The sequence below is a fragment of the Pagrus pagrus genome (assembly GCF_965226575.1).
Source record: "Pagrus pagrus genome assembly, chromosome: 22".
Taxonomy (NCBI): Eukaryota; Metazoa; Chordata; class Actinopteri; order Spariformes; family Sparidae; genus Pagrus; species Pagrus pagrus.
The window spans coordinates 686,477-711,559 of NC_140204.1; the positions used below are offsets into that span (position 1 = coordinate 686,477).

The 25,083-nt window shown below is 46.0% G+C and overlaps 3 protein-coding genes across 5 annotated transcripts; all 3 read right to left on the reverse strand.

Annotated features, from left to right (window-relative positions):
• Window positions 1–259: 259 nt before the first annotated feature.
• Window positions 260–7,948, reverse strand: LOC311252010 (uncharacterized protein). The gene is made up of 3 exons (XM_084344755.1): window positions 5,541–7,948; window positions 4,862–5,188; window positions 260–2,517 (listed from the first exon to the last, which is right to left on the reverse strand). Exons 1-3 carry the CDS (start codon window positions 5,902–5,904, stop codon window positions 1,712–1,714), a joined length of 1,497 nt encoding a protein of 498 aa, XP_084200881.1. The 5' UTR covers window positions 5,905–7,948; the 3' UTR covers window positions 260–1,711.
• A 147-nt stretch (window positions 7,949–8,095) lies between these two features.
• eno3 (enolase 3, (beta, muscle)) lies at window positions 8,096–16,533 on the reverse strand. Of its 3 annotated transcripts, none has more exons than XM_084344756.1 (14): window positions 16,389–16,533; window positions 12,561–12,650; window positions 12,170–12,265; window positions 12,032–12,090; window positions 11,106–11,175; window positions 10,805–10,938; window positions 10,440–10,556; window positions 10,250–10,355; window positions 9,844–10,041; window positions 9,619–9,695; window positions 9,285–9,409; window positions 8,804–8,912; window positions 8,583–8,641; window positions 8,096–8,347 (listed from the first exon to the last, which is right to left on the reverse strand). In XM_084344756.1, the coding sequence occupies exons 2-14, from the start codon at window positions 12,643–12,645 to the stop codon at window positions 8,278–8,280; spliced, it is 1,305 nt and encodes a 434-aa protein (XP_084200882.1). In that variant the 5' UTR covers window positions 12,646–12,650; window positions 16,389–16,533; the 3' UTR covers window positions 8,096–8,277. The 3 variants fall into 3 exon arrangements, with proteins under 3 accessions (XP_084200882.1, XP_084200883.1, XP_084200884.1); XM_084344757.1 differs by having other exon boundaries at window positions 12,561–12,646; window positions 16,389–16,455; XM_084344758.1 differs by having other exon boundaries at window positions 16,374–16,417.
• Window positions 16,534–20,238: 3,705 nt separating this feature from the next.
• LOC311252025 (profilin-1-like) lies at window positions 20,239–24,661 on the reverse strand. Its single transcript, XM_084344776.1, has 4 exons — window positions 24,577–24,661; window positions 24,262–24,388; window positions 21,245–21,434; window positions 20,239–20,569 (listed from the first exon to the last, which is right to left on the reverse strand). The coding sequence occupies exons 2-4, from the start codon at window positions 24,385–24,387 to the stop codon at window positions 20,472–20,474; spliced, it is 414 nt and encodes a 137-aa protein (XP_084200902.1). The 5' UTR covers window position 24,388; window positions 24,577–24,661; the 3' UTR covers window positions 20,239–20,471.
• Between the last annotated feature and the right edge of the window lie 422 nt (window positions 24,662–25,083).

The following is a 25,083-nucleotide window of genomic DNA, read 5'->3' on the forward strand; positions in this document are numbered from 1 at the left end:
CTAATCACTGATGTGACACTGACCTCTGCTGGACAGAGAAGATACTACAACCTGTCCACTAGAGACAGACTGACAGACAGACAGACACACAGTGAGACAGGGTTTCATGTCCAATCAGCTGTTGAGGGTAAACAAACCACAGCTCTCACAGACAGTGTGTCACTGTATATTTGATGTAACTGATGATTTCACACTTTTCTTCTTTGATTTGGGTTTTCCACACAAACAAAGACGAGACGACACCTGAGTGACGCACACATGAAAGTCTGAATCCTTTATTGGATTTATTCCAGCTGCCGGAGGGTAAACAACAACATGCTCATGATCAGTAACATACAAATAGAAAACAGTCAATGATCCTTAATTTGTTTTAAAATGATGTAAAAACTGAATCATCCATGAAGAGGACATCTGAGAAATTAATTATATAAAACCACGTCCAAACTCTGGATTTGTTAAACTGTCGTTAAAGGTTAAGATCAACTTTATTCTACATTGAGTTGAGTTTATATCATCTGAACTTCAAACCAGACAAATCTGCCCCAAACAGCATGAAGGACCAACACAAGTGTACTGCTCCTTTAAAAGACGTCCAGCTGTGATGTTACAAAGTGTCCTCTGTCATCACGCATGTAGAAATAAGCTGTGCCACATGGGGGCGCTGTAATCAAAGTGAAGCTGCCTCATGAATCATCACTCACAGCTTCAGATCCATGTTCATGCTGCTGTCACAGAGTGGAGACATGCTGTCTGTACATCTGAGGGGGAATTTACACTTTACTGTCAGAGCTCAAAGGGTCTAAACCATGTTTCAGTCCAAACAACATGTGACATCACTCTGACATCACTGATCAACAGTCATCAATAGTGAGTGTGTAGACTGTAGCTGTGTCCAAATTCAGGGGCTGCATCCTTCGCAGGGCGCATTTGAAGGCCAATTACGTCACAACGCTGCGCAAAGGCTTCTTCAAATGCAGCCTTCTTTGCCTTCTTTTTGGAGGAGGCACTGCTACTATCCTTCGCGGCCTCCCATATCCCAAGATCCTTTGCGCCGGTGCTCAGTCCCGAAAAAGAAGAGGAAGCAAGAAAAGGGGCGCAGACTTGACATTTAAATGTTAGTAATGGGTTTATACTCGGTTTTTACTCATTTGAACATCCAACACCAGATATGTTAAACTTCAGCGGACTTTCAGTTAAAATACGTGACGCTGGTGATGCATTAGCATACGGCATAAATTAGCATTATGCCGTTGGTAGTAAAGCTTTAAAAGCCTTCACTTTCAAAATGTTAGACATTCAGAAAACCATAAAATCCATTCAGTCAACTCTCCTTCGTGGGCCTGGGCGGCAGAAATCGTGACATATGGGTAAGGGGCGGGGACATCTGGTGACGCAACCAGGAAATACTCCGAAGGCTAGACCGTCCAATTTAACAACGGTGGATGCGGCCTTCGAAGGAATCACCGAAGGACCTGGCCTTCGGAGTCCACAAAGGCCGGGTCCTTCGAAGGATGCAGCCCCTGAATTTGGACACACCCTGTATGAGAGTCAGCAGGAGGAGTCAGAGTGAAGAAGAAGCTGACGAAGCGTCCTCCTGTCTTCATCCGTCGTCCATCAGCTCCTTCACGTCCATTTTGTCTCTGATCCAAAGTCACATCAGATCAATAATCAAAGATTGACCAACAGACCGATCAAACAGATTGATCAGCCATCAGAGGAGTCGGATCAGTGGAGCTGCTTCTGTTCCTGATGTCCACTGTTTCATCTTTGATCTGAGTCCTCCCTGCAGAGGAGACAGAGGACAGTTAGACAGAGACAAGCAGCCAACCAGAGACAAGCAGCCAACCAGAGACAAGCGACCAACCAGAGACAAGCAGCCAACCAGAGACAAGCAGCCAACCAGAGACAAGCAACTAACCAGAGACAAGCAACCAACCAGAGACAAGCAACCAACCAGAGACAAGCAGCCAACCAGAGACAAGCAACTAACCAAAGACAAGCAGCCAACCAGAGACAAGCAACTAACCAGAGACAAGCAACTAACCAAAGACAAGCAGCCAACCAGAGACAAGCAACCAACCAGAGACAAGCAACCAACCAGAGACAAGCAACTAACCAGAGACAAGCAGCCAACCAGAGACAGACACACAGACCTCTGTTCTGTATCTTCATACTGACCTTTGACTTTGAGCTCCACTATTCTCGCTCTCAGGATGTTTCTGTCCTTTTTGTAGACTCTACACCTGAATCTTCCTGTGTCTGTCTCTTTGGGGTCTTTCAGGGTCAGACTGAGGTCTCCAGTCTTCAGCGGGTCTTTCTCCATCTCTGTTCGGTCTTTGTAATCCTGGTCCTGTTCTTCAGGCCCGTCAGATTTGCTCTGATACAGGTGGACTGTCTTATATGAGGGTTCATAGCAGACCCACTCCACAGTAGTGTCCTCAGGCAGGTCAGGTGTTGTTTTGAAGGGCAGCTGGACAGACTCCTCCCCCTCCTCCACCTCCACCTGACAGACTGAGACTGAGCACAACATCAGCTGTACAGACAGCAGCAGCAGTTTGAATAACTTTTGAATAACCTGTAGCTGCAGTACTGACCTCTGATCTGTATCTACAGTACTGACCTCTGACCTGTAGCTGCAGTACTGACCTCTGATCTGTATCTACAGTACTGACCTCTGACCTGTAGCTGCAGTACTGACCTGTATCTACAGTACTGACCTTTGACCTGTTTCTACAGTACTGACCTCTGACCTGTAGCTACAGTACTGACCTGTAGCTACAGTACTGACCTCTGACCTGTATCTACAGTACTGACCTCTGACCTGTATCTACCGTACTGACCTGTTTCTACAGTACTGACCTGTATCTACAGTACTGACCTCTGACCTGTAGCTGCAGTACTGACCTGTATCTACAGTACTGACCTCTGACCTGTAGCTACAGTACTGACCTGTAGCTACAGTACTGACCTCTGACCTGTATCTACAGTACTGACCTCTGACCTGTATCTACAGTACTGACCTGTATCTACAGTACTGACCTCTGACCTGTATCTACAGCACTGACCCCTGACCTGTATCTACAGTACTGACCTGTATCTACAGTACTGACCTCTGACCTGTATCTACAGTACTGACCTTTGACCTGTTTCTACAGTACTGACCTGTATCTACAGTACTGACCTCTGACCTGTAGCTACAGTACTGACCTCTGACCTGTATCTACAGTACTGACCTCTGACCTGTAGCTGCAGTACTGACCTGTATCAACAGTACTGACCTCTGACCTGTAGCTGCAGTACTGACCTCTGACCTGTATCTACAGTACTGACCTCTGACCTGTAGCTGCAGTACTGACCTCTGACCTGTATCTACAGTACTGACCTTTGACCTGTTTCTACAGTACTGACCTCTGACCTGTAGCTACAGTACTGACCTGTAGCTACAGTACTGACCTCTGACCTGTATCTACAGTACTGACCTCTGACCTGTATCTACCGTACTGACCTGTTTCTACAGTACTGACCTGTATCTACAGTACTGACCTCTGACCTGTAGCTGCAGTACTGACCTGTATCTACAGTACTGACCTCTGACCTGTAGCTACAGTACTGACCTGTAGCTACAGTACTGACCTCTGACCTGTATCTACAGTACTGACCTCTGACCTGTATCTACAGTACTGACCTGTAGCTACAGTACTGACCTCTGACCTGTATCTACAGTACTGACCTCTGACCTGTAGCTGCAGTACTGACCTGTATCAACAGTACTGACCTCTGACCTGTAGCTGCAGTACTGACCTCTGACCTGTATCTACAGTACTGACCTCTGACCTGTAGCTGCAGTACTGACCTCTGACCTGTATCTACAGTACTGACCTTTGACCTGTTTCTACAGTACTGACCTCTGACCTGTAGCTACAGTACTGACCTGTAGCTACAGTACTGACCTCTGACCTGTATCTACAGTACTGACCTCTGACCTGTATCTACCGTACTGACCTGTTTCTACAGTACTGACCTGTATCTACAGTACTGACCTCTGACCTGTAGCTGCAGTACTGACCTGTATCTACAGTACTGACCTCTGACCTGTAGCTACAGTACTGACCTGTAGCTACAGTACTGACCTCTGACCTGTATCTACAGTACTGACCTCTGACCTGTATCTACAGTACTGACCTGTATCTACAGTACTGACCTCTGACCTGTATCTACAGCACTGACCCCTGACCTGTATCTACAGTACTGACCTGTATCTACAGTACTGACCTCTGACCTGTATCTACAGTACTGACCTTTGACCTGTTTCTACAGTACTGACCTGTATCTACAGTACTGACCTCTGACCTGTAGCTACAGTACTGACCTCTGACCTGTATCTACAGTACTGACCTCTGACCTGTAGCTGCAGTACTGACCTGTATCAACAGTACTGACCTCTGACCTGTAGCTGCAGTACTGACCTCTGACCTGTATCTACAGTACTGACCTCTGACCTGTAGCTGCAGTACTGACCTCTGACCTGTATCTACAGTACTGACCTTTGACCTGTATCTACAGTACTGACCTTTGACCTGTTTCTACAGTACTGACCTGTACCTACAGTACTGACCTCTGACCTGTATCTGCAGTACTGACCTTTGACCTGTTTCTACAGTACTGACCTGTATCAACAGTACTGACCTCTGACCTGTAGCTGCAGTACTGACCTCTGACCTGTATCTACAGTACTGACCTCTGACCTGTAGCTGCAGTACTGACCTCTGACCTGTATCTACAGTACTGACCTCTGACCTGTACCTACAGTTCTGACCTCTGACCTGTATCTACAGTACTGACCTGTATCTACAGTACTGACCTTTGACCTGCAGCAGCACATGTTTCTTCATCAGGATGTGTTCCTCCCTGTTGTAGACGGTGCAGGTGTAGGTGTCTCTGTCTTTGTATGTGAGGTGTTTCAGGGTCAGACTGAGGTCTCCAGTTTTCAGCAGGTTTCTCTTCATCTCTGTTCGACCTCTGTAAACAATGTACTGTTGTTCAGGCTGGTCAGAGCCGTTCTGATACACATGGACCTTACTGCTTAAATTGTCCCTCCACACCACTTTAGCGTCTTCAGGCAGGTGAACTGTGGTTTTGCAGGGCAGCTGGACAGACTCCACCCCTGAATCCACCTCCACCTGGTAGACTGAGAGGACAACAAACCACAACATCAGCTGTACAGACAGCAGCAGGAACTGTGATGGTAACAGGACCTCACTGTCTCATCCTTCTCTTATAATCACAGACCTCACTGTCTCATCCTTCTCTTATAATCCCAGACTATCTCATCCTTCTCTTATAATCCCAGACCTCACTGTCTCATCCTTCTCTTATAATCCCAGACTATCTCATCCTTCTCTTATAATCACAGACCTCACTGTCTCATCCTTCTCTTATAATCCCAGACCTCACTGTTGACAGTCTGTCTCAACAGTCAGGGACCCACGAGAGTAAAGATGCTGCCCATCTGCATGATGGGTAGTGTAGTAGTGACATACCTGACATGAAATAGTGCCTAAAATGTAGGAAAAGAGCTCCAGAAACAAGACGTCCAACAGCCAGGAGAAGCAGGAGAACCAGGAGAACCAGAAGAACCAGGAGAGCTGTGGCCCAGGATGGGAATCGTTCTGTGGGAACCAGAAACATAAAGAACATGACCTCTGACCTTTGACCTGTATCTACAGTAGGTTTTAGGGTTAGTTGCTGACCTTTGACCTGCAGCTGTACGCTTGTCACTCTCCATTCTCTCTGTCTCCCCCAGCTGAACCCTCTGACGGTGCAGGTGTAGGAGCCGCTGTCAGAGAGGTGGAGGTCTGTCAGGTTGAGGCTGAGGTCTCCAGTTTCCAGAGCGTCAGTCTTCATGGACGTTCGGCCGCTGTAAAGCTGGTTTTGGTGTTTAAGTTAGTCACCTTCCTGCTGACGCTGGTGGACGGTTGAAGGATCCAGATCGTAGCGGCTCCACACCACTGAGGGCTCGTCCAGTTCAAAAGTCTGAAAGTCACAGGGCAGCAGGACAAACGGGTCCCTCTCATGCAGCTCCACAGCTGAGGCATGCTGGGAAACTGTGAGGTCACACAGACAGAGAGGGTCAATGACAGCAGCCTTATTTCATGTGATGAGTGAATGTGGTCCTCTGCAGTGTGTGCAGCCTGTAAACTGTGCTGCTGAAGCTCAACTCAGACTCTGTGTGAATGAAGGCCAACATCTACATCCACATGTGACGCTGCTGTCAGCAAAGCATCGTCATCACGTCTGTTAACAGAAGCCATCAGAGTGTGAGCGAGCTGCAGGGATCTAATCCTGAAGACCAGAAGTGAGGACAGTGCGACTGTACAGTCTTCTACATTCATCAGGGTTAAAGACACAGTGAACATCTGCTGCCTTTCATCTGTTCTTCATGTGTTTCTCTGAAGAAAACATGGTCCTGGAGCTGAAACACACTGATGAAGTGAACATGACGCAAACCCACATTAAAGACACGGCGGTGGACTGAGGTGATGATCAGATCAGAGGGAGGAAGGTTATCTTACCGTGCACGAGGATCACAAACACCACAAACATCTTCATCTTCCAGTCACAGCTACAACCAGCACAAAGTCCTCTTTAATGAGCTTCACTTCAGAGACACATGGAGGACATCAGCTCACAGCCAGTCGTCACTGTCCTCCTGCTGACCGTCCACTGACACCAGGACTGAACTGCACTTTCACTTTGACTGCTTCCAGTGAAGCAGCTGCTGAATGTGAACAAACAGGTCCAACATGTCTGAGTGCAAGGTCTGCCTACCTCCTGGTTCTGATGTCTCTCCTGCTCCTGAGTTGGCTGATGCCATTTCTGTTCCTGAGTTGGGGGTCCAGTTAGTGCCTTGTTTCTTCACTCCAGTCCTGGTGACCCGTTTCTGGTCTCCAGTCCAAGTGCCCTGTCTCTAGTCCTGGTTGAGCCGTCTGTGGTCTCCAGTCCTGGTGCTTTGTCTTTCGTCTCCAGTCCTGGTTTCCCTGTTTGTGGTGTCCAGTCCTGGTCCCCACGTTTGTGGTGTCCAGTCCTGGTGCCTTGTTTCTGGTCTCCAGTCCAGGTGACCCCTCTGTGGTCTCCAGTCCTAGTGCTTTGTCTCTGGTTTCCAGTCCTGGTGCCTTGTTTCTGGTCTCCAGTCCTGGTGACCCATCTGTGGTCTCCAGTCCTAGTGCTTTGGTCTCTGGTTTTTCTGCTTTCCAGTCTTGCTGCCCTGTCTCTGGTCTCCCCTAGTCTCTGGTGCTGCACTCTAAACACCAGCCTCTGGGCCTGGTTTCCAGTCAAGTTGCTGGCCAGGAGAGAGGTTTTTCTTCTGTCGCCGGCCTGCAGAACAAATCCATCCCAGTCTCCCCCAAAGCATGATGGGAACTGTAATTCTGATCAGTTTCTATCATGGATTCATATTCTTGAGGTGACTCAGACTCAGAATGTCCAAGAGACAAACACCTGAGGACGTGACAGGTATGAGGAAAGACGCAGAGAGCTGCAGTGTCTGTGACCCTGTGTGTGTTTGTGTTTCACACCTGTTGATCCAGTTTTTATCAGCAGGAAACACACCTGTGGTTAGAAACTATTCAGTCCAGGTTTCACCTGAAAATCACCAAGCTCTCACTTCCTGTTTCCACCTGTGAGGCTGCAGTCAAACTGTCTCCTGTCTCACCTGTCTCCTGTGACACACATGTCTCACCTGTCTCACTGTGTCTCACTGTTTCTCATCTGTCTCGTGGATGTTTGTGGATGTTGGTGCGTTTGAATCCACATAAAGAGACACACCTGGTGTCACCTCCACCCCAGACAGTACGATGCTGTCCTTCAAAATAAAAGCCCTATAGACTAACTGTATCTTTACACTGAGCTCTGCTGGACAATGATGATACTACAGCTGTTCACTCAGGTTTGCCTCAGACCGGCTCCTCAGGATGCTCCTATAGGCTTAGACTGGGGGGGACTTCCCATGATGCAGTGCGCTCCTCCTCCTCTCTCTGTGCACATTAATGAAGGACGTAAATGAAAAGCAGTTGGAGACAGTAACCAGACCGACGTGTTGTTTTATACTTTCGTCTTTATTGTGTTTTATATAGAAAACATCATTAATGGAATTATAACTAGGAAGGCGGGGTCGAACCCGCCGTGACCTCTGACCTCTCAACCCCAGCTGTAGGGGGGGAGAGGTCATCAGCTGTCAGTCAGTTGTCATGGCGACAGACAGGAAGTCAGGACGGAGCTTTAGTGGATCTTTGGGTGACGGTAGTCTTTGCCGGCGAACTTGGCCTTGCCTCCCAGCTCCTCCTCGATCCTGCAGGTCAGAGGGCACAGAGGTCAGAGGTCACAGGTCACAGAGGTCACAGTGCACAGAGGTCACAGGTCACAGAGGTCACAGTGCACAGAGGTCACAGAGGTCACAGGTCACAGGTCAGTTCATCTTCTGTCTGCTTTGTGCATCTGTTCCGACTCAACAAAACTACTTTTACTTTGTACACTAAACAACCATGCTTTTACTTTGTAAAGTGATGTGTACAGGAAGTTCTCACCTCATCAGCTGGTTGTATTTGGCCAGACGCTCTGACCTGCAGGGGGCACCGGTCTTAATCTGAGAGAGAGAGACAGGTTGTTAGTCCAGTTGTTTTCATCCATGCTCTGACCTGTCTGCCTGCCTGCTTGTATGACTGTTTATATTACTGTGGACCTGTCTACATGTCTGTCCTTCTACCTGTCTGTCTGTCTGTCTGTCTGTATGTCTGTGTGTGTCTACCTGTCCAGTGCACAGTCCGACCACCAGGTCAGAGATGAAGGTGTCTTCAGTCTCTCCAGAGCGATGGCTGACCATCACACCCCAACCACTGCTCTGAGCCAGCTTACACCTGAGAGACAGACAGGTGGGGAGGGAGGAGAGTGAGACAGGGGAGAGAGTGAGACAGGGGAGAGAGGGGGAGAGAGAGAGAGAGAGAGAGAGAGAGAGAGAGAGAGAGAGAGAGAGAGAGACAAAATAAGTTGAAATCTAGTTTAAACACAGTTAACCAGATCATCATCAATCAGACAGTCAGACAGGCAGACAGTCAGACAGTCAGACAGGCAGACAGGCAGACAGGCAGTCAGACAGTCAGACAGACAGGCAGTCAGACAGGTGCACAGACAGACAGACAGACAGACAGACAGGCAGACAGGCAGACAGGTGCACAGACAGACAGACAGACAGACAGGCAGACAGGTGCACAGACAGACAGACGTCTTACGCCTTGATGGACTCGGTCACTGAGCCGATCTGGTTCACTTTGAGCAGCAGACAGTTGCAGGCCTTCTTGTCGACCGCCTGCTGGATCCTCTTGGGATTGGTCACTGTCAGGTCATCTCCTACGATCTGATTGGTTCAAAGAAATCACACACACACACACACACACACACACACACAGATGAGTCTTTAATGTGACTGCAGGGGGCGCTCTCGTGCAACAACAAGGTTTCCAGCTGTGAAACACGTCAGAGGAAAGAATAAAGAGTAGTTTATTGTAACAGATTACTTCTACACTGTGGGATTACTTCTCCCACCACTGCCTGTCTGTGTCTCACCTGGATGTCTGTGGAGGCGGTGAACTTGGCCCAGTTCTCCCAGTCGTCCTGGTCGAATGGATCCTCGATGGACTGGACTGGAGACAGACAGGCAGAGGAAGTGTTGGACGGTCAACAAAGAGTCCAGTAAGAGTTGATACAGTCTCTGGGTTTGTCCTCAACATGTTCTGTTCTGGTATCATGTTCTGGTATCTCTTAGATATTAGTGTGTGTTCATGTGGTTACCGGGGTAGTTCTTGATGAAGCTGCGGTACAGGTCTCCCAGCTTCTCTCCGCTGATGTGTCTGGCCGGGTCGTCGGGGGACTTGAAGTCCAGGTCGTACTTTCCGCTGCGGAAGAACTCGGAGGCGGCCACGTCCATCCCGACGATGATCTTGTCGGGGTAACCGGCCTTCTCGATGGCTGACTTCAGCAGCTCCAGAGCTGCACGAGGAGCAGACACAAGATGTTTTTATAATACATGAAGGACTGCAGCTGTCAGAGGAGCCTTTTAATCATGAAGATAAATACATATTAAAATATATAATAAATACATAATATGATGTATTTACACAATCATGACTCAAATACATGACACACCCTGAATGTAGCATCATTCTCATGGCTATAGACAGACAGACAGACATCTCACCCTCGTTGTTCTCCAGGATGTTGGGGGCGAAGCCTCCCTCATCTCCCACGTTGGTGGCGTCCTTTCCATACTTGGCCTTGATCACGTTCTTCAGGTTGTGGTAGACCTGAACACGTGGTGACACAGTCAGATGGTGTTACACAAATAAAGAATATCCAACACAACAGAACCACTGAAGGTGTCTCAGTACCTCAGCTCCGATCCTCATGGCCTCGTGGAAGTTGGCGGCTCCGACAGGAAGAATCATGAACTCCTGCATGGCCAACTTGTTTCCAGCATGGCTGCCACCGTTGATGACGTTAAAGGCCTGCAGAGAGGAGACGACACCGGTGATGAAGGTAACAAGTACATTTACTCAAGTACTATCTGAAGTGGGGGCACCAGGGTGTAAATAACATCTTCTCAGATCAGTTTGGGATCTGAGGGCTTCTGGAGACTTGGATTACAGCAGACAAGCTGTACAATTAGGGGATCACTTCCTTTTGTTCCCTCATGTCTTCTGAAGCTATCAGAGCGTATGCCCCTCCAACCCAGTAGGAAGCCCCTCCCACTCACAGGAACAGGAAGTATGACGTCTTTGTGTCCGGCGAGGTCAGCGATGTGGCGGTAGAGAGGAACTCCCTTCTCCGCTGCTCCAGCCTTACAGACGGCCAGCGACACGCCCAGGATGGCGTTAGCACCGAACTTAGCTGTAGAGAGAGAGACAGGTCAAAGAGAGAGACAGACAGGTCAGAGAGAGAGAGGGGTCACAGAGAGAGAGAGAGACAGGTCAAAGAGAGAGACAGGTAACGGAGGGAGAGAGAGACAGGTCACAGAGAGAGACAGACAGGTCAGAGAGCAACACACAGGTCCTTACATTTGTTCTCAGTGCCGTCCAACTCCAACATGAAGTTGTCGATCTTCTCCTGCTCGACAACACTGAATTTCTGGAGAGACAGACAGGCAGAGAGACAGACAGTGTTTTTTAAAACAGCCTCAAGATAAGAAGGGCTGATCAATAAGTTTCTGTTTGGACAGCAGTAGTCAAGGCTGATCAGTAATTGTTTGTATGGACAGCAGTAGTCAGGGCTGATCAATAAGAGTTTGTTTGGACAGCAGTAGTCAGGGCTGATCAATAAGTTTCTGTATGGACAGCAGTAGTCAGGGCTGATCAGTAAGAGTTTGTTTGGACAGCAGTAGTCAGGGCTGATCAGTAAGAGTTTGTTTGGACAGCAGTAGTCAGGGCTGATCAGTTATCATTTGTTTGGACAGCAGTAGTCAGGACTGATCAATAAGAGTTTGTTTGGACAGCAGTAGTCAGGGCTGATCAATAAGAGTTTGTATGGACAGCAGTAGTCAGGGCTGATCAATAAGAGTTTGTTTGGAAAGCAGTAGTCAGGGCTGATCAGTAATCATTTGTATGGACAGCAGTAGTCAGGGCTGATCAGTTATCATTTGTATGGACAGCAGTAGTCAGGGCTGATCAATAAGAGTTTGTTTGGACAGCAGTAGTCAGGGCTGATCAGTTATCATTTGTATGGACAGCAGTAATCAGGACTGATCAATAAGAGTTTGTTTGGACAGCAGTAGTCAGGGCTGATCAGTAATCGTTTGTATGGACAGCAGTAGTCAGGACTGATCAATAAGAGTTTGTTTGGACAGCAGTAGTCAGGGCTGATCAATAAGAGTTTGTATGGACAGCAGTAGTCAGGACTGATCAATAAGAGTTTGTATGGACAGCAGTAGTCAGGGATGATCAGTCATTGTATGGACAGCAGCAACATATTGATTATTGTCTGATACCTTCTCGATCAGTTTGGGGGCGATGTCCTTGTTGACATGGTCCACAGCCTTTATGGTGCCTGCAGACAGAAACACAAACATGTGCTCAGCCTGTGGGGATTTGAACCCTCGACCTGTTGCTGCCTTGCTCATTCCTACCTTTGCCCAGGTAGCGGCTCTTGTCTCCATCGCGGAGCTCCAGAGCTTCATGGACTCCGGTTGATGCACCGCTGGGAACTGCTGCCCTGAAATGACCTGAGAGACAGACAGACAGTTATAGTCGTTTCTCTCTTTTGATGAAGCTAAGCTAACAGTTTCCCTCTGCTCCCAGTCTTTCTGCTAACACTGGCCATCTACAATCAGTTTCTGTTAGCACGTAAAAAGGTAATTCCCATTAAATGTTAGCATCGAGCTAATGTACTAAGAGCTAGTTAAAACATAATTCAGGAATCGTAAGAAAACAATTACGATACCCCACCTCTACTTTTGTTAGCCAATCATGCTAACGTACTGCTAACTGTATAAATACATAAAGCTGCTCGGGGCTCACCCTTGGCTGTCCACAGGTCCACCTCCACTGTGGGGTTTCCTCTGGAGTCCAGAATCTCCCTGGCGTGAATCTTAGTGATAGACATCCTGACTGAGACAGAGAGACAGGTGGGGAGACAAGTGGGGGGACAGGTGGGGGGACAGGTGGGGAGACAGGTGGGGGGACAGGTTGGGGGACAGGTGGGGGGACAGGTGGGGAGACAGGTGGGGAGACATGTGGGGGGACAGGTGGGGGGACAGGTGGGGAGACATGTGGTGAGACAGGTGGGGGAACAGGTGGGGAGACAGGCGGGGAGACATGTTGGGAGACAGGTGGGGGAACAGGTGGGGAGACAGGTGGGGAGACATGTTGGGAGACAGGTGGGGAGACAGGTGGGGAGAAAGGTGGGGAGACAGGTGAGTTTTCTGTATATGCAGATGACACCCTGATATGTGTTGGGATGATACAGCTGGGTGATGGAGGACTGAAACTAACAAAGATAAATAAATAAATGCACCAAACAATGAATGAAGTCATTAATCAATTAAAGAACCTGACAAACTGATATGTCTATATTCATGGGCCTTGTTGTTGATCCCCTTATTTATTTACTTTAGGATTATTCTCACCATTTTAGTAATTAATGTATTGATTTTTCTGTGTTTAATGTATTTATTTATGTATTTTCTTACAGAATGCAAAAGGAAAATACAGAAATAAATAAAAACAGTTAAAAACGAATAAATAAAATAGTAAATGAAGTGAGAAAGTAAATAAAAGACGGATTAATACAAATAAATTAAAGACGCAATTTGAGATAAAAATACCAATTCATCACATTTGACAAATCAATGAATGCCCAGTTATTTACAATAATTTCATAGTATGTATTTATTTAAATAATCAATAAAAATTGGTGTATTAAATGGCATATTTATTTAATTCTTGAGTCATTTCTTTATTTAGTTTTGATTTTGGCAGTTTCAGTCCCCTGTATTCAGACGGTACTAAATATTCATTCATTTTTTAAAATGTATTTATTTAGAGATTTATTTTTTAAAGTTATTGCTGTATTATTTTGACTTATACAAAATAAATAATAAATAAATACATTATAAAAACCATAATGAAGATAAATTGGACAGTAAATAAACAGAATAATTGATGCAAAAGTACATCGATACAGCAAATTCAAACAATATGTCTTTAATTTCTTTGTGTGTGTGTGTGTGTGTGTGTGTGTGTGGTCACAGAACAGTGTGTGTGTGTGTGTGTGTGTGTGTTTTTAACCCTGAGGTTAAAAACACAAAGATGTTCAAGGAGAAGAAGAGCTGAACTCCTGAACCAAACATTCATCACACAAAACACCGAACACACGGATATGACCTGACCTCTCCCATCGTCACCCTGACCTTTACAACAAACAGCTGTGAACCAGAGGTCACACACTGAACTCACTGTGTGTGTGTGTGTGTGTGTGTGTGTGTCTGACCTGCTGCAGAGATCCTGTGTAACGCCATGATGCCTCCATGACTACAGGCAGGCGGCAGGCCCTGTCCCCTGTTAGACTCCACCCACCCCCTCCCACACAGCCAATCACAGAGCTGCACTCATGACAGGCTGTTACCAGCACCAATAGGAAAGAGGGAGAGACCATTCTGGTGCCAGAGGAGGGGGGTTAAGGAGAGAGAGCTCTGTTCTCCTCTGAGGGGAGTTATAAATACAGTAAGTCTGGGGTGTGACCTTTTCCCTGACCTTTGTACAGGTCAGGACCTCCTCCTCACTGTTATAGAGTTACAGTACACACACACACACACACTCCTCACTGTTATAGAGTTACAGTACACACACACACACACTCCTCACTGTTATAGAGTTACAGTACACACACACACACACTCCTCACTGTTATAGAGTTACAGTACACACACACACAGACACACACGTACTCCTGCTCTTGACATTTGAGGAGGTATTTGTGCAGTGGAAATGATCTCAGCCTGTCTGATAACTGCTCCTTCAACACCAGCCAGAGCTGCAGCTGACCGTGTTTCCATGACTGATTATTTTATAGATCAATCACTCGATCGATCATTTTGTCTATTAAATGTCAGAAAACAGCGCAGTATGTTCCAGGAGACGTCTTTAAATGTCTCGCTGTCTCACTTTAATGTGTTACAGATCAGAGAGACACTCCGCTGGTCACTGCTGCTAACACTGCTGCTGCTAACACTGCTGCTAACACTGCTAACACCACTGCTGCTAACACTGCTGCTAACACTGCTAACACTGCTAACACCACTGCTGCTAACACTGCTGCTAACACTGCTAACACCACTGCTGCTAACACTGCTGCTGCTAACACTGCTGCTAACACTGCTAACACCACTGCTGCTGCTAACACTGCTGCTAACACTGCTAACACCACTGCTGCTGCTAACACTGCTGCTAACACTGCTAACACCACTGCTGCTGCTAACACTGCTGCTAACTGCCGCCCTGTCTGAACAGATGTCTCCAGGACGCCCTTGATGTCTGACTGAGTGTGTCATGTAGGATCTCTGATCTCTAGACATGCCAGCAGAACAACAGCTGAGTGGTTACAGTACACTGCTGGCCTTTAGAGGGACTTTACTGTACACACACACACACACACACACACACACACACACACCAAAGACTCCTACTGCTAAGAAATACTGCAACTAATACAACTAGGATTCTTCTAAATACTGCTGCTACTCTGAATACAAAAGTAATAAAATATGTAATTCACAGAACAACTACATGAAGGTTAATGCTAATGCTAATGCTAATGGGTACACATTTAAACACAATGCAGTAATAATACAAAAAGGAACTGTGTTGATGTTAGCCTCTGATCTTGTGTGCTAGTTTTTAGTTGTTAGCTTTTGTCTTCCAGCTTCTGTCAGTTAGCTTGTATAATTTAGCTTTTATCTCAGACTGTTCGTTTTTGTTTATGAGTTTGAGTCTGTTAGCTTTAGTCTGTTAGTATCTGTAGGGTACATTAGCTTCTGTCAGTGGATTTTTAACTAGGTAATGTTTTATTCACATATTTAAACATAAAATATCAGAAAACATAATTGTGTTAATGTTGTGTAACATCAGATGTAGTGTCTCTGTGTACTGAAAGTACTTCAACATTGGGGTAGTTGTACTTTCATCAAGTAAAAGAACTGACTACTTCTTCCATCACCCTGTCTGTCCGCCTGCCTGTCTGTCCGCCTTGCCTGTCTATCTGCCTGCCTGCCTGTCTGCCTGCCTGCCTGCCTGTCTGTCCGCCTGCCTGTCTATCTGCCTGCCTGCCTGTCTGCCTGCCTGCCTGTCTATCTGCCTGCCTGCCTGCCTGCCTGCCTGCCTGTCTGTCTATGTGCCTGTATGTCTGCCTGTCTGCCTGTCTATCTGTCTATCTGCCTGCCTGCCTGTCTGCCTGCCTGCCTGCCTGTCTGTCTATGTGCCTGTATGTCTGCCTGTCTATCTGCCTGTCTGCCTGCCCATCTGTCTGGACTTTGTGCTCCTGAACACTGTTTACCAGACTTCATGAGTTCAGCTGTTTGACCTTCAGGCAGCTCAGAGTCGGTTCTGGAGGATTCTGTCTCTGGTTCAGATAGAGTCAGAAACACGATGACGTGGTGACACTGAGCAGCACACATCTGATTTAACAGCCAGCGTGGCCCAACTCCCTCTGCACTCTGCAAACTCAACTAAACCTTCAGAATGAAGTTAAAGAAACGGTGACAAACAAACAGGAAGTAGCTTCTCAGTAAAACAAAACATAAGAGAAGAAGTGACCAACCAGAGCCGAGGACTCACTCTGCTTCAGCCTACCTGAGTCCTGCTGTCAGAGAAGAGAGGAGGTGTCGTCTTCGGCCGTCTGTCCGTCCGTCTGACTGTCCTACTGATGTGGAAAGTGTCTGTCCGGTGGGCTGCTGGCTTTTTATAGACGCTCCCTTACAGGGGGAGGAGGCCGGGTGGAGAGGCAGGGAGCGTCTGCCAGGGACAGGACGGCAGGAAAACGTAAAGACACCTGCGGCACAAACAGCTGACGCAGCACTGTCCGAGACATTAAATACAGTCAGGACGGCACAGTACCAGAACCTGTGACCAGTTACAGTACTGGTACCACATGTAGACATGAGCCACGTATCTCTGCACCTGTGTTTCCTAGAGTACTTTTATTTCTACTACACAGGTGTCACATGTACACAGGTGTCACATGGATTTGTGATTCACATATTTGTTAATAATTATTTTAACCATTTTACTCGTACTCTGATTATCTTTGTCAGTATTTTCTTATAATCTATACTGCAGCATCTCTGTCTCAGCGGGAGAGGCTGTGGTGTCCACAACCTCCTGCAGGGGTCAGTGTTGTCACTGCTACTAACAGTACTGCTAACACTGCTGCTAACGCTGTCATCACTGCTAACAGTACGGCTAACACTGCTGCCAACAGTACTGCTAACACTTTCATCACTGCTAACACTGCTGCTAACAGTACTGCTAACACTGCTGCTAACACTGTCATCACTGCTAACAGTACTGCTAACACTGCTGCTAACAGTACGGCTAACACTGCTGCTAACAGTACTGCTAACACTGCTGCTAACACTGTCATCACTGCTAACAGTACTGCTAACACTGCTGCTAACAGTACGGCTAACACTGCTGCTATCACTGCTGCTAACACTGCCACTAACACTGCTGCTATCACTGCTGCTAACACTGCTGCTAACAGTACGGCTAACACTGCTGCTATCACTGCCACTAACACTGCTGCTATCACTGCTGCTAACACTGCTGCTAACAGTACGGCTAACACTGCTGCTATCACTGCTGCTAACACTGCTGCTAACAGTACGGCTAACACTGCTGCTATCACTGCTGCTAACACTGCTGCTAACAGTACGGCTAACACTGCTGCTAACATACTGCTAACATAGGGTGACCATATTTTGATTACCAAAAACCAGGACACTCGGCCCAGCAACGAGATATGATACTCAAAATTCAGTGCTATGGAGTGCTATGGCTGTCTGCTCGCTCGTTGTGAGCGTCAATTTAATGGCCCAATGAAAAACAGGACATTTCACCACTTTATAAAAAACTCGGGACAGCCAGGACAGGACGTGAAAACAGGACATGTCCTGGGAAAACAGGACGTTTGCTGCTAACACATGCAGAGCAGCTGCAGCAGTTATCTGAAGGAGCAGCAGTATTAAAGCGTCAGCAGCTGGACAGGTTTATTGAAGACTGCGTCTGCAGGATGAACTTCTTCTGTAAAATAAAATGTGGCTGCTGTTTCAGGAGAAGAATCAACTCAGAGTTACTGTAATCTGATTACTGCCGTTACAGTGTCAGTGTATCACCGCGTTAGCTGCATCCTCTCATGGCTCTGCGGTGTGAACTAGTGTGACGGTCCCTAACTCAGAGGGAGAAGGTCAAAGTTCATCTAAAGGGGAAATGTGAGACAGTCTTAGCATTCACTGCAAAGGGCACTAACCCCAACACACACACACACACACACACACACACACACACAGACACACACACACACACACACACACACACCTTACCCTTTACACTCACCTCTGACTGTACTCCACAGTGTCCACACTGCAGCCGCCCAGTGTCCCTGTAGCCTTTACTGCTGCTAAATATAAGTGCACATGACTGCAGCTGTGAGGAGGTTACTCTGTTACTCTGTTACTCTGCTGCTCTGTTACTCTGTTACTCCATTACTCTCTGTTACTCGCTGCAGTCTGATTGTCCTCCTGACTTCACTGTCAACAAGCGGCTGTATCAATAAAGCTCCGGTCACAGTTCAGTTACCACGTTACAATAAGTCACACATAAGAGTACTTGAGTAAAAGTCTTAAAGTATCTGATATTAAACGTAGAGAAGTATCAAAAGTAACTGATCCATATATGAACATGTACAGTGTGTATGAATATAAACAGTTTGCTGATCGCGATCAATTCATCTATAAATGTTCTGCTGTGGCTCTGAAGCAGCATGTAATCTGTAAAGTAACTAGTAACTAAAGCTGTCAGATAAATGTGGTGGAGTGGAAGAATAAACAAACAGAAAATGGAAATACTCAAGAACAAGTACAGGTAACTCAAAGTTATGCTTCAGTACAGTACTTGAGTAAATGTATTTAGTTACATTCCATCATTGAGAGGTAGAAAATGTACTCAGATGTTTTATTTAAGTTAAAAGTACCAACACCACAATGTAAAAGTAATCCATTACAAGTGAAAGTAAAGTAAAAGTCCTGCATTCAAACTCCTACTTCAGTCAAAGTACAGAAGTAATTTGAGAAGTACTTAAAGTATCAGTAATAGAGTACTGGTTGTGCAGTAAAATGTTCCTGTCTGTGACTGATATTTGAGTAATCTGTTATACTTCTACTCCATTACATTTGAGTACTGTACTCAACTTTTTATTAAACTACATGTATTTGATTACTTTAGTTACTAGTTACATTTCAGAGTAAGCCTTCACGTTACTCTGATAAAACACAGTTTAAACCTGTTGTCTTGTGATTTATATAAAAAGTACTTAAACGTAGTAAATGTACTTAGTTACACTCCATCACTGGACATCAGTCTCTGAAAACATTTAACTGCACATCCAGTACTTTTACTAGGGATACTCCAAGAGTACTTTAAAGTAATAACTCATCTGTACTGTTACTTAAGTAATCTGTAGTAACTGTTACAAGTAAGTTACAAGTACAAGTAACAAGTTCTAGTAACTGAAGTTATCAAATAAATGTAGTGGAGGAGTGAAGTAACAGACAATGAAAATATTTGAATAAAGTACAAGTAACTCAAAGTTGTGCTTTAGTTCAGTACTCGAGTAAATGTACTTGGTTACATTCCATCACTGCATTTGAAGAGTATTTTGTTGTATTAGTACGAGTCAGGCTGTAACGTAACCAGGTATTTGTACTAGTACTTGTAGTGAGGTAGTATTAGTAGAAGTAATAGTACTGCAGCTGTAGTAATAGTAATCAGAGTAGTAGGAGTAAAGTAATAGACACAAGTAACAGCAGTATGAGTGTAAAAGTAGTTGATGCAGTAATAGTAACTAGAGTATAGTGTTAATAATGAGCAGCAGGGGGCGCCGACACTCTGTGAGGCCCAGCAGGGCTCAGTGACTGAAACAGGTTCAGTGTTTCATCAAGTGTAGTTCACATTTAATGTTTCATTAAATATATTTAATGTTTCATTAATGTTTCATTAATGTTTCATTAAATATATTTAATGTTTCATTAATGTTTCATTAAATATATTTAATGTTTCATTAATGTTTCATTAATGTTTCATTAAATATATTTAATGTTTCATTAATGTTTCATTAAATATATTTAATGTTTCATTAATGTTTCATTAAATATATTTAATGTTTCATTAATGTTTCATTAAATATATTTAATGTTTCATTAAATATGGAAACGTTTGTGGTAAATGTGTGAACCGGTCTGTAAACTGCTCGTATCAGTCTGAAGGCCCAGATCCAAACCCACCCATGATGGTGCGGGTCTGACAGGTGCATGATGGGTCTGGCTAACATGCTAAATGCTAACATGCTCGTGGTGCGTTCACTGACCCTGACTGTCCTGACTGCAGTGGTTCAGGTGGTCACAGACGCAGACAGAAACACTCGGAGGACAATGAACACGTCCGTCTCTTTATTTTTGTTTCCACCGTACAAAAACGTAACACTGACCCAGAGATCGAACCCGACCCGTCAGCGCTCAGAACATCAGAACACACTGCTAATACTTTAATCATGGCTGGTGGCAGAAACACAGCTGACGGTCCAAACAAGACAAACATGGACTGAGATCAGTCCGTTGAGATGATGGTGCACAGGAGGAAGCAGGGGGCGGCCATCTTGTCCTAGAAACCCGCTTTCCGGAGGTAATCGACGGTTCTGAACGTCAGGTCACCCAGACGTCCTCCGTTGGCGTCCTTTGTGCCCTTTACTATGACAAAAGCTGTGGACACAGACAGACAGACACGTGGGTGAGACAGGTCCAACTACAGCAACAAGAAAAAGCATACTGTGTGTCTGTCTCCCTCTGTCTCTGTCTCTAGCTGTCTCTCCCTGTCTCTGTCTCCCTCTCTCTCTGTCTCTCTCTGTCTGTCTCTCTCTGTCTCTAGCTGTCTCTCCCTGTCTCTGTCTCCCTCTCTCTCTTTCTCTCTCCCTCTGTCTCTGTCTCTAGCTGTCTCCCTCTGTCTCCCTCTCTCTCTTTCTCTCTCCCTGTCTCTGTCTCTCTCTCTCTCTGTCTCTCTCTGTCTCTCTCTCCCTGTCTCTGTCTCTGTCTCTCTCTGTCTGTCTCCCTCTGTCTCCCTCTGTCTCCCTCTCTCTCTTTCTCTCTGCCTCTGTCTCTGTCTCTAGCTGTCTCTCTCTGTCTGTCTCCCTCTGTCTCTCTCTGTCTCTAGCTGTCTGTCTCTGTCTGTCTCCCTCTGTCTCTCTCTGTCTCTGTCTCTGTCTGTCTCCCTCTGTCTCTGTCTCTAGCTGTCTCTCCCTGTCTCTGTCTCTGTCTCTGTCTCTCTCTGTCTGTCTCCCTCTGTCTCTCTCTCTCTCTGTCTCTCTCTGTCTGTCTCCCTCTCTCTCTGTCTCTCTCCCTCTGTCTCTAGCTGTCTCCCTCTCTACCTGTCTGTCTTACCCTTGTTGGTCTTGCCGACACATATTGAGTAGCGGTTGCCGTCAGAGTCTGCTGCTGTCTTCAGGTTCAGGGCGAAGACACCCTCTGTGTCCATTTGGTCGGTCAGCAACATGCACTTCTTCCCCCCGATGTGCGGGCCACACTGCCTGAAAGCCGACCTGTCACCAGCCAGCTTTTTAATTTCCTCCGCCTGAGAGGGACAGACAGAGACAGGCAGAGAGACAGACAGGTTAATATCACATCTGGCCTGAGGTATAAACCAAGGAGAGGCCCACCAGGGGAATATTACACACTCCCACGGCCCCTGAACTACCCACAAGGACCTACTCATTTATGGCATCGGTGACCTCTGACACTGAGGAGAGCTTAAATCATGAAGATTCTCAGGGGAGTTCTGAATGGTCTTTTTTGTCTGAATTCTAAGTGGATTCATGGACATTTATCCTGGAAGGACATGAGAGATAATGACGTCCTGGAGGAGACGAAGTCGCCCTGAACCAAAATCATGTGCTTCATGTCTGTGACTGCAGATTTGACTCAGTTATGACTCCTGGAGAGGAAGTGAGATGTTTGATGCTGAATTGCAGCGAGAGTTTTAGTCTGATAATATTTGTTTCCATTTATTAACATAGTCTCCATTGATGTTAGCCGAATTAGCTGTTAGCAGCTCCTGTTTGTATTATACCCATATACGTACAGACAACTGTCACTGGATCACTTTGATACTGAAGAAAACTTAAAAACATGAAGATTCTCAGGGGAGTTCTGAATGGTCTAATTTGTCTGATTTCCTACTGAATGATATCAATTATATATCACTTCTCAACCTTTTTAAATGATGGTTTCAGGTTTAATTCTCTGATCAGAGCTCATCTGACATCTGAATATAGTCTGAGAGTTAAACTTTTGTCTTTGGCCTCGTCCTTTCAACAAAACACTTTATTTCATCAGGATTTATCTCGACTTGGGAAGAAGAAATGACAGTCTGATTCAAACGAACTTTGTTTTCACTCTATAGTTTAAAAGTCTGTCATGATAGATGATAGATCTTTATTGTCATTGTACGATGTACAACGAAATTGAGAAGCAACTCCTTATTAGTGCAAAACATAAATAAAAAACATAAATACCAAGCACACACCTCACACACCATTCGTCCTCATTACTGCAGTCGGACACACATTCTTTTTATGCTTTCACGTTTGTATGTTTCACGACTTAAAGTGCAGCCGATGCTTCAGCAGCTCCTCGTCTAAACTCATCGAGTCATTCAGTCGGAGAATAAAGTCGTAATTTCATGATGAAAAAGTCAAAACTATTCTGAGAATAGATTTTATCACTCTATACGTACAGACATGTAAATATCTGGATCCTCTCCTCATTATAATAATAACATTTCATACCAGACACTCTGTTGGAACAGGTGCCGGGTCAGAACCACTGATTTGTTTTTTAAAAGCAGAACTTTTACTTGAATAAAGCAGTCAGAGGTTCACAGTCTGTCCTCCAGTAGAGAGAGTTCAGATACTTGTGTAAAAGTACTGATTCAACTTCTGTACTCTACTAAAGTAATAGAGTACAGGCTCTGAAACGTCCTCACATTGAGTGCAAAAGTCAGAGGATTGTTTCTTCACTTCACGTTTTGTTTCTCAGCCGCCTGCCTCACTTTCATCAGGTCGTCATCACCAGCACGCTTTGTCTCGTCTCGCTGCGTCTGCCGTGCGTGATGCGCTCTGATAGGTCGACATCAGTGACATCAGTCTCGTGATGTTGGGAAGGCGGCGTGCGATGACGCCAAATAACAATAATCCATAATTCACCTCCTCATCATCAGATGTAGAGAGGGAGAGTCACAGATGCTCAGGTACAGTACAGACGCCTGGCACATGTACTGGAGGACAGTAAGTAACTAAGTGTTTGTACTCTGTTACTTCCCTCCTCTGCATCGTTGTATTGGGACACTGAGGACTCGTCAATACGACCGATCAATCCATGAAATGATCAGTGACACAGGAACTCTGAGCTGAGCTGCAGGAGAAAGTCCAGGAAGAGAAGACGAGGAGGACGAGTCAGGACACCACACCACACACACACACACACACACACACACACACACACACACACACACACACACACACACACACACACACACACTGCTGCTTGCAAAACCACATCCTGAAACCAGCGAGCCAATCAGAGTGAAGACCTTTAGGTAGTGTGTGTGTGTGTGTGTGTGTGTGTGTGTGTGTGCGTGTGTGTGTGTGTGTGTGTGTGTGTGTGTGTGAAACAAGAAGTGATTGTCTCCACTTCCTGTATTTGCCGCTCTTTTCAGCACCGTGTCCTTATAAGGCAGTTACAGCAATGCTTAGCCTGCAGGCTCTGAAACCACAGAAACACCCGGAAACAACCTTTATTCTGCCACTCAAACAGGACCGCCCGGACTCAAACAGGACCGCCTGGACTCAAACAGGACCGCCCGGACTCAAACAGGACTGCCTGAAGTAGATCACTGTTGTTTAAAAACTATCAAAGACCATCAGAACCATCCTTGAAGTAAAAGACTTTGAGCAGCCAATGAGGCGAGAGCTCTCAGCCCGTCAGCGGGTCGGGTTCCCTTCTCGTCAGGACTTCTCTAGAACAGAGTCAGTGCGTTGAAATAAAGCGGTTTGTTGCAGAGATGCTTCAGACCTGCAGCGCCTGAATGCAGCAGCAGCTCCGCCAGCCTGTGCCACACACACACACACACACACACACACTCACACACACACACACACACACACACACACAAAAACCTTACAAGAAGCATTTTAGAAGCTAATTAACAGCTTTGAAACACGAGTGATAGCCAATGGGGTGCCAGCTCTCAGTGTGATGTCACCTGTTGCTGACAGATTAAAGGGTGATGATGGTTCTTCAGAGCACCATCTCTTACAGTGTAACACCTGCTGATGACCCAAACACACAGACTCACGTTTTACAGCGTGTGTGTGTGTGTGTGTGTGTGTGTGTGTGTGTACCGTAATGCAGTCCAGGCCGGCCCCCCCGGCCCATTTGGACTCTGCTCCCTTGTCAAATCCCCAGATTGCTGCTTCCTCGACCTGCGCGTCGGCCTTCAGATTGGTGATGTATTGTTCCCACGACATCCTGATCAATCACCAACACACACACACACACACACACACACACACATTGGTCAGTCAAAAGTGTCTGAATCACAATCAGAACTATCAAGAACATGAACTCAAACAACTGGATCAATCAGAAACCCAGTACTAGTGAGACAGAGACAGAGACAGAGACAGAGACAGAGACAGACAGGGAGGTCAGCCTACCTGTGCAGGTGCAGTCTCAGATCTGATGAGCAGAGTGACGGCAGGAAGCAAATGCAGAAAGCAGGAAGACCAGTGACCTTATATACCTCCGACAGCTCCCACCCCTCACTGTCACAATGTCTCTCCACCCCCTCTGCATGTCTCTGTCTCTGTCTCTGTCTCTCTCTGTCTCTCCATGTCTCTCTCTCAATGTCTCTCTCTCTCTCTCTCTCTCTGGACTGTTACAAGAACTTTGTTGCCAAAGCATCAAGAGTCAGTGAAAACAAAACAAATACAACTCACAGAATCAAATATGTACAAATATAATACAATAAAAAATAAAAATAAAAATAAATATATATATTTATACTGTATACCTTGTGTGTGTGTGTGTGTGTGTGTGTGTGTGTGTGTGTGTGTGTGTGTGCTGATGAAGTGCTGTCTCTCTCTTATACACAGACTGGGTGTCATTAGACAGTTGCAAGTTCTTATATATAATTAAATATATATATATATATACAGTTCATA

Excerpts from the sequence above, each read along its gene's own strand:
- LOC311252010 (XM_084344755.1), bottom strand. The coding sequence starts at position 5,904 with ATGAAGACTGACGCTCTGGAAACTGGAGACCTCAGCCTCAACCTGACA. Across the intron at positions 5,189-5,540 it reads TAGGCACTATTTCATGTCAG|TCTACCAGGTGGAGGTGGAT; the intron begins GTATGTCACTAC and ends TTGTCCTCTCAG. Across the intron at positions 2,518-4,861 it reads TGTGCTGCTGCAGGTCAAAG|TCTCAGTCTGTCAGGTGGAG; the intron begins GTCAGTACTGTA and ends TGTTGTGCTCAG.
- eno3 (XM_084344756.1), bottom strand. The coding sequence starts at position 12,645 with ATGTCTATCACTAAGATTCACGCCAGGGAGATTCTGGACTCCAGAGGA. Across the intron at positions 10,557-10,804 it reads ACGTCATACTTCCTGTTCCT|GCCTTTAACGTCATCAACGG; the intron begins GTGAGTGGGAGG and ends TCCTCTCTGCAG. Across the intron at positions 8,348-8,582 it reads AAATACAACCAGCTGATGAG|GATCGAGGAGGAGCTGGGAG; the intron begins GTGAGAACTTCC and ends TCTGACCTGCAG.
- LOC311252025 (XM_084344776.1), bottom strand. The coding sequence starts at position 24,387 with ATGTCGTGGGAACAATACATCACCAATCTGAAGGCCGACGCGCAGGTC. Across the intron at positions 21,435-24,261 it reads CCGGCCTGGACTGCATTACG|GCGGAGGAAATTAAAAAGCT; the intron begins GTACACACACAC and ends TGTCCCTCTCAG. Across the intron at positions 20,570-21,244 it reads TGTCGGCAAGACCAACAAGG|CTTTTGTCATAGTAAAGGGC; the intron begins GTAAGACAGACA and ends CTGTGTCCACAG.